Source organism: Physella acuta, unplaced genomic scaffold, assembly GCF_028476545.2.
Source record: "Physella acuta isolate Inbredline_101_S28 unplaced genomic scaffold, ASM2847654v3 ptg000224l, whole genome shotgun sequence".
Lineage (NCBI taxonomy): Eukaryota > Metazoa > Mollusca > Gastropoda > Physidae > Physella > Physella acuta.
Genome location: NW_026731743.1, coordinates 622,501 through 630,380, shown reverse-complemented (window position 1 = coordinate 630,380; position 7,880 = coordinate 622,501). Strand labels below are relative to the sequence as shown.

The 7,880-nt window shown below is 31.9% G+C and overlaps 1 protein-coding gene across 2 annotated transcripts in view; it reads left to right on the top strand.

The window, feature by feature from the left end:
- Positions 1-7,880, top strand: part of LOC131937883 (uncharacterized) — a 16,698-nt gene continuing 8,818 nt past the window's right edge. Inside the window, exon 1 of one of the 2 annotated variants that reach the window (XM_059295580.1) lies at positions 1-87. In XM_059295580.1, the coding sequence (XP_059151563.1) occupies positions 30-87 (58 nt within the window). In that variant the 5' untranslated portion in view covers positions 1-29. Of the gene's footprint in view, positions 88-5,353; positions 5,441-7,880 lie in introns of those variants that run through there. The other variant, XM_059295581.1, reaches the window with a different exon arrangement.

Sequence of the window (7,880 nt, the reverse complement as noted above, 5' to 3'; positions counted from 1 at the left end):
AAACATGAAGATATAGGGAACAAGCAAACATGGCTCTGATTACGGTAGCATTAGCATTCCTGGGTGTCTGGTCCATATCAGCACAAGGTAAGCTCTTAATTTAGGTTTATAATTCTTTGGCAAGACATTACTACTTTTGACTATGTCATACTGTATTTAAATCTAGATCTAGTGTTGAACTTTCACAAGTAAAGTGTACCAATGAGTCAGGAACCTCCTGACATTATGTTCAACTTTTCTTTTAACACAATCGCTTATAAATTTGAAAATAATATGATATACCTTTGCATCATACAAATCATCAACGTATTTTAATTTGACTGAGATTTAGCTATAACCTAGTGATAAGGTATACAGAACTATCACTAAATTTAAATAGAGTTAGAAAACATATTAGCGTACGTACAATGAACCAGCAACACATTCATGAAAACAAGAACATGAGGTTCAGAACTTACTTCCGATAAGGAGAGTTAAAACAGGAAGTAAACTCCAAGCAGGGTATACGACTAAAAACCATTATTTCCTTGATGAAGGAATAAAAAGTATTTTCTTCAAATACTTGCTGTGCCTTTTCGCCCCCTTTGAATTTTCACCCACTCCTCCCCTAAAGAAGTTCAATATTATATTTATTTAATTAGTAAGTTAATTCCATCTATGACTAATGACACTTTTGGCTCTACTAATTAATAAATAATCCCAATTGTTTAATACGTTAAAAGACCACTACATACGACTAGGAGTAACATATTAAGAAAATTAAGGAGAACCAAAATAAGTAAGCTTTTTACTATTACTCTTCGATGCTGTTATTCCTATTACTATTCTTAGAGGGCCCAAAATACTATAAGACTAATACTGTTCTAGATCTGGTTAAACTTAAATTTTGGATAATATTCAATGCACTATTCTGAAACCTATATTTAAACTAAATCTAATTTTTATAATTTCAAATTATAGCCTTACTAAACCTAGCTAACTTTATTGAAATACGTATTTCTATTAAATTAATTTAGTATGATTATATAGATATTTTAAGCAAATTTATTGTAATTTACTTGACCTCAGTAAAGCAAAATCGAAGAGTTAATTATTTCGTTAATTTTGGACCACAACGTACATGTGCCAGAATAAATAAAGCAAAAGAATAAACTTTGTCCATGTGTTTCGTCCCGCGCCAGCAGTTTGTGAATAAAAGCTGTACAGAGATTTACATGAAAACATATTTTGTTTCTTCATAATCTTTCGAATAGAGTCGAATTTTTACGGTTTATTTTTTTATTCCCTTTATGATATAAGTAACTTAATTGTGTATGATTTGTGCTCGTTTTAACGATTTTTAAAAAGATTTTCAATTCTATCACAAACTAACTTTGATGAGCATGGGAATGATATGTCCCACTTATTAAAAACAACCACTCAGTATCTTACTTTTAGTTTTTATTTTAATGGAAGAATTTTATTATTTGGTTGTTTTTTATTTATTCAGATATTATTTGTGGTCATAATCTTCCATGATCCATGATTGCTACACATTTCCTGAATGAGTCACTTCTTACTACCCATGTGCCTTTTCTCGCCCATTTAATGACTATTAATTTTTACATGATCTAATCAGAAAATGAGATCACTAGTATCAAAATACACCTTTAATACTCATCGATACATATAAAACAAAGTGGTCGGGTGTCGGACTGGGTACTTTCCGGTGCCGAAGGCGCTTCAAATTTGGCAGGATTCTACCTTGGAATGTCTGAACATTGGAACTGGTGAAGGTCGGCCGCAAAATCCACAATGGGGGGGGGTGGGTCAAAACTGAAATCGGCCTGATGGACAGCTTCTGCTCGCATGGTGAGGGCTAAGAAGTGACCACGAGTGAAATTCTCCTTATATGATCTATATATTGAAAACAAATTTCCCACGTAGGAACCTTTTGAAAACTCTTTGAAATGTACATCGGCCCCAGAGGTTCAGGAAAAAATATTGCTACCCTCCAAATAATTCCGGAACAATGTTTTAACCGATGTTTTTTTTTGAAAACCTAAGCGAAGCTAGTTAAGAAAATCATCATTATGTGCTAAATTAATGCTTTAAGTGATTTTATTTCACTACCACATAAATCTATAGTACCGAAAGAAATAAAGAGAGGCTCAGAAGTTACTGTTTTCTGTGATTCTGATCTTGCCGGTGTCCGTGAAAATGGCAGCCCTGAGGGCATCATTGAAGGCATTTTTTAAAGGCATTTTTTCCCTGAAAATGGCAACACTTCATTCCAACGCGATGGGCTATCTACTCGTCCACATAAAACAAAATATAGTTACAGAAACGGTGGCAAAATCTGAAATAATTGTTATAAGATAAGATAAATCCGGCATAAAAGGACGTGTCCATTGTCCCCTCTCAAGCAAAAAATCAATCACTTTCACTTTTAAACACATTTTTTCACCTTTTTTAGTTAGCCGATAGAGTGGTCGCTATTACATACTATTTGTATGATGAACGTCGTACTTTTTTTTTTACTTTCTCGTATATACGTAGTATAGAGAAAGTATTGTAATCGTGCAAAAAAAAAATCGAGATTTTTACAAATCTCGACGTTTTACACCTCACTGATACGGAAAAATATAATTTTGCAATCTTGTCCGTATTTCTGTGTGTCTGTGTGTGTATGTCTGTGTGTGTGTGTGTGTCTGTGTGTGTGTGTGTGTAAACACTGTAACTTGAGTACCCTTACAGCTAGGTTGATGAAATTTCATATATAAGTATTTTATCAAAATCGTAGATCCGTATCAACTTGTGAGCGATTTCCGATAACCGGAAGTGGTACTTTTTCTACTTTGAATTTTTCAAAAGCCTATAACTTGAGTACTATTTCAGATAGATAAATGAAGTTTCACCTGCAAGTAAAAGATCTAATTCTCTATCTTCTGTTATATTTTGAGTAATTTCCGTTGACCGCAAGTACTAATTTACTCTATTTCCGATTTCTCAAAAACGCATCTAAATTTATAAAGTACTAATTATATTGCGCACCATTATGAACATCTTTATTCGGCGTTCGCTTGGTGCGCAATACTTTTTTCTATGAGATTCTATTCTATTTTAAAAAGTTTAAGTATTTAAAATGGATTAAAAAATCATAACTATATCTATATCCCGAGTTCCCATCCCCTGTTGTTTTATATAAGAATATTCGAGAAAGTTTAGGGGAGATCACTACCGGTTTAATTATCTTACCATAGTGCGTACCTAGGCGAGATCGAAGAAAATATTACTTTTAAGAGATTTGTTTGTATTTTATATATTCAAAGTTTAAATACCATGACGTTGCTTTGCACCACAAATATATTTTTAAAATTCAATAAAAGTTAAGTAGCCAGCTCCTAAATGTTCTCTATGTTTACTTCTTTCCGTTTACGGATAAGCTTGTAGCACTGACATTTTACACTAAATTGAAACAGGCGAAACTTCTAGCGCCCCTGCAGGATTCGATTTGGCGCCCTAGACTATCATTTGAGCACTATGGTGTATAAGTTCGTTTAAAAAAGTGCGATAGACTACGTGAAAGGAAAAGACTATGAATACATTGGAGTACTATAGTCGTTTACTAAGCTGAAACAGGCGGTTCCGCCGGCGCCCCCCCCCCCCCCCCATGGTGTGATTTCGCGCCCTGTGAGACTTTTCGTTTCTTTTGTGTTTGAGTTGAGATTAAGTTTTGTAGTTGCGATTTCGTTTTATTTTGTTTGTGTTTTGGTTTGTGTTGTCTTTGTGTTTGTGTTTGCATTTGTGTTTGGTTATGTGTTCTGTTTGCGGTTTTTTGTTGCTGATTTTTTATTTTTGGTTGGTTGCGGTTTGGATGCGCAATACCGGTTACATGCTGATTACTAAACACATATGTCATGGCCTTTTACAGATAAGTTTTTCACTGAGGGAAGTGCAGGGCCTTGTCGGCTCGGCTAGTAATGTAGATAAGTTCCTTTTTCTAATAGGTATTGGTAGCCAATGTTGTATAAAATATGTTGGGTTTTTAGCTATTAAGCTTTTTCTATGCTTTGTCAGTAATAAATTTGAATATATAGTAAAGCGCGTTGTCTTTTGACCAAAGGCTATTTTATAAAACTTTTCTCTCAAAGAAGTAGGTCTATGCCCTAAACTTTCTCGAATAAAGACATGATTTTTATTCCATGTTTTAATTACTTAACGATTTATACAACACTTTAAGGCTTATTTGATATATGTTGATTTCGTAAATAAGTAAGAAATATAGTAGTGTACAACATCAATAGCGGCAGAAATAAAGGGAATATTTAAATTAAAGGAGGTAACTCTGTGTACTTGCATTGCCCAAGATGTTATTGGTTATCCACCTTATGTTACTCGAGAAATTAAAATACATTAATTACATTAATGATTTTTTTTTTCTACCTCCAACCTGTAATGTTCTGTGTCTTTATGCCCTGCAGATTATTCGCTTTTATGTTACTATTATCGTCATCGGTGAGTGAAGACTGACAAATATTTGCAATAATAAGATTTCTTTATGACGTGTTTTTACTTTCTCGTGTATACGAAGTATGGAGAAAGTCTTGTAATCGTGCAATAAAATCACATTAAATTTGGACAGTTTTCACCGTTTTACTCCTCAGTCCTTCATCACATCCGGGATGTAGAGGACTTACTTTAATCTGGCAAAAACTATAAATCCAGATATATCAACATTTTGGCGTTTTATGCGTAATGGAGTCGAAAAAACTTGATTATCCAATTCACGTGCGTTTTTTGAGAAATCGAAAACAGCGCAAATTACTACTTCTGGTAAACAGATTACTCAAAATTTAACCTAATGTAGTGAATTAGATTTCTTTCTAACATGTCAAATTTCATTTATCTATCTGAAACAGTACTCAAGTTAACGGCTTTTGAAAAGTTTAAAGTAAAACAAGTGTTAATTCCGGTCACCGAAAATCGCTGAAAAATGGATAAAGAACTACAATTTGACATGATATGTATGAAATATCATCAACCTAGCTGTAACGGTACTCAAGTTAACGTGTTCTCAGACACGAAAACACACACACAAACACACACACACAAAAATGCGGACAAAATTTCAAATCTATTTTTCCGACTCAGGGATTACAATATGATTACAATATTTTCTCTATACTTTGTATACTAGAAAGTTCAATTATAAGCCTACAATTCAAATGCAACGGGTACTGATGGCTTGTTTTTAAATAAAGGCGTGCATTTTTTGTTACACATAAAATTGGTGCGCAATTAAAACGTTTGCATTGGGTCTTCGACTTCAAGATAATAAAAAAACGGAAATCACTGAAAAAAAGTACGTTATAAACATGAAGAGATAGTGAACAAGCAAACATGGCTCTAATTACGGTAGCATTAGCATTCTTGGGTGTCTGGTCCATCTCAGCAGAAGGTAAACTCATAATTTAGGTCTTTATTTCTTTGGCAAGACTTTACCAATGTTTACGTTGTTATACTGTATTTAAATCTAGATCTAGATCTAGTGTTAAACTTTTACAAATAATTTGTACCAATAGGACTAAGAAAAGCGAAGATAACTTGCACCAAAAAAATGTGAAGAAACTCCTGGCATAATGTTCAACCTTTGATTTTAACACTTATTAATTACAAAAATAATATGAAAATATTTTACATTAAACAAATCAACAACGTTTTGTAATTCTTCTGAGGTTCCTTTTTAACCTAGTGATAAGATATACAGAACTAGCGCTACCTTAAGTTAGAATACTCATTAGTGTACGTCCAGTAAACAAACAATAGTCATTCATACAGTATTAAATCTAATGTAAACTTTAAATAAATATTTATGTATTCGGCAGAAATTGCGCGAAATCCAATCAGTACTTATCTGAATAGACTTGAAAACGGTTCCATATGTTTGTTACCCGAAAGTATATTTTTCAAAACAAAATTGAACATTTTCAATTGGTGAAATAAGTAAAAAATGACTTCCGGTGTTATTAAGGCTTGACATATTCAAACAAATACTTAACAGCAAAATAATAATAAATGGACGAACACTTTTATTTTTAATTTTGATTAATATAGTCAGTGTGTTGTAGTGACAGGTGTGTTATATTATATATATATATATAAATAAACTACTAGGCTATACCCCATTGAAATAATAATTAAAAATTAATTAATATATAAACACTTACAATACTGTATTAATATATGTTTAAGCAATACAGATCGGACATTTTCAACCTATGCTTATGGGATGGTCCATAAACTATGTCAAGATCACTACAAAAGACTAAGAGTATACTAAGTAATATATTAAGATAATTAAGGAGATCCAAAAAAAAATCAGCTCTTCACTATTACTCTTCGATTCTATTATTTCTATTATTCTTATACTAAGAGGGATGAAATTACTGTAATACTACTACTGTACTAGATTTAATTAAACTTAAATTTTGTATATTATTCAATATATTCTGTAACCTATTATTAAACTAAATCTTTTTTTTTTACAATTTCAAATTATAGCCTTACAAAACCTAGCTAACTTTATTGAACCTACATAGTTCTATTAACTTATTTTAGTTTGATTATATAGACTTTTTAAGCTAATTTATGATAATTTACTTTACTTTGGTACTAATTTGCGCATACAAAACATACTTACGTTATCTGATTCACATTGAGGAAAGTCGTAAAAAGTGTGATAAAGTAAAATTTGAACAGTGAATTATTCCGTTAATTTTTGGACCAAAACGTACATGTGCGAGCATAAAATAAAGCAAAAAATAAACTTAGTCAACAGTTTTCGTCCCGCGCAAGAAGTTTGTGAAATATATCTGGACAGAGATTTTCAAAAAATACAAATTTGTTTCTTCACCATCATTTGAATAGTCGACATTTTTAGGATTTATACTTTATTCCTTTTATGATGGGACTAACTAACATGTATTTGTTTTAAATATTGTTTTAAATTTTCAATTGTACCTCAAACTACTTTGGTGAGAATAGGATAAAAATGTCCCACTTCTAACAACAGTCGTTCAGTATCTCACATTTAGTTTTCATTTTAATGAAATTTAATGACTTAAATCTTATGTCCTATGAGTCTACATTTTCTATTCAGGGTCTTTACGATAATGTCAAACCTTTTATTGAGAAATAATATTATTGTCGCTTTGTTTATCACTCGCTTCTCTCTCTCTCTCTCTCTCTCTCTCTCTCTCTCTCTATATATATATATATATATATATATATATATATATATATATATATATATATATCACTCACTCTCTCTCTATCCATATATAAGTATGGTTGTAGGTTTCTGTGTTTCTAAGTTTATGAGTATGTGGGTTTGTTGAATTGTGGATTTGTTTATTAATTATTCATTACTTCACCTTTCATCCAATCGTCAAATACTTTAGGGAGGTGATTAGAGTACTCCCGGGATTTGCTTTCTGCGAAAACAAATTTCATTTTCGGCGCACAAGTACTCACTAGATAAGATATTGGCTCTATAATAAAAATAAGGAAAAATCAAAGGGCTACTCAAATCTAAATATATATCACCACCATAGTTTACAATGAATAACGCCCTTTTAGATTAAAAAAGTCACCATTGAAAAATTTAAAAACCTTAATTTACAGTTGCGTCACCTTGCAAATGACGTAATCTGAATCTAATGATAATCCAATCGGATATTGAGATCGAACATATAAAAATACTACTACCTTAGCTATTAAGGTAACTGTTCGATAAATGACTATGGCGTTTATAAAATATCTAATATTATCTTGTCACGTGTTAAGAAACAATCCTGTAGAGTTTCGTCACTCTGAGAATGACGCAATCGTCTTTTACA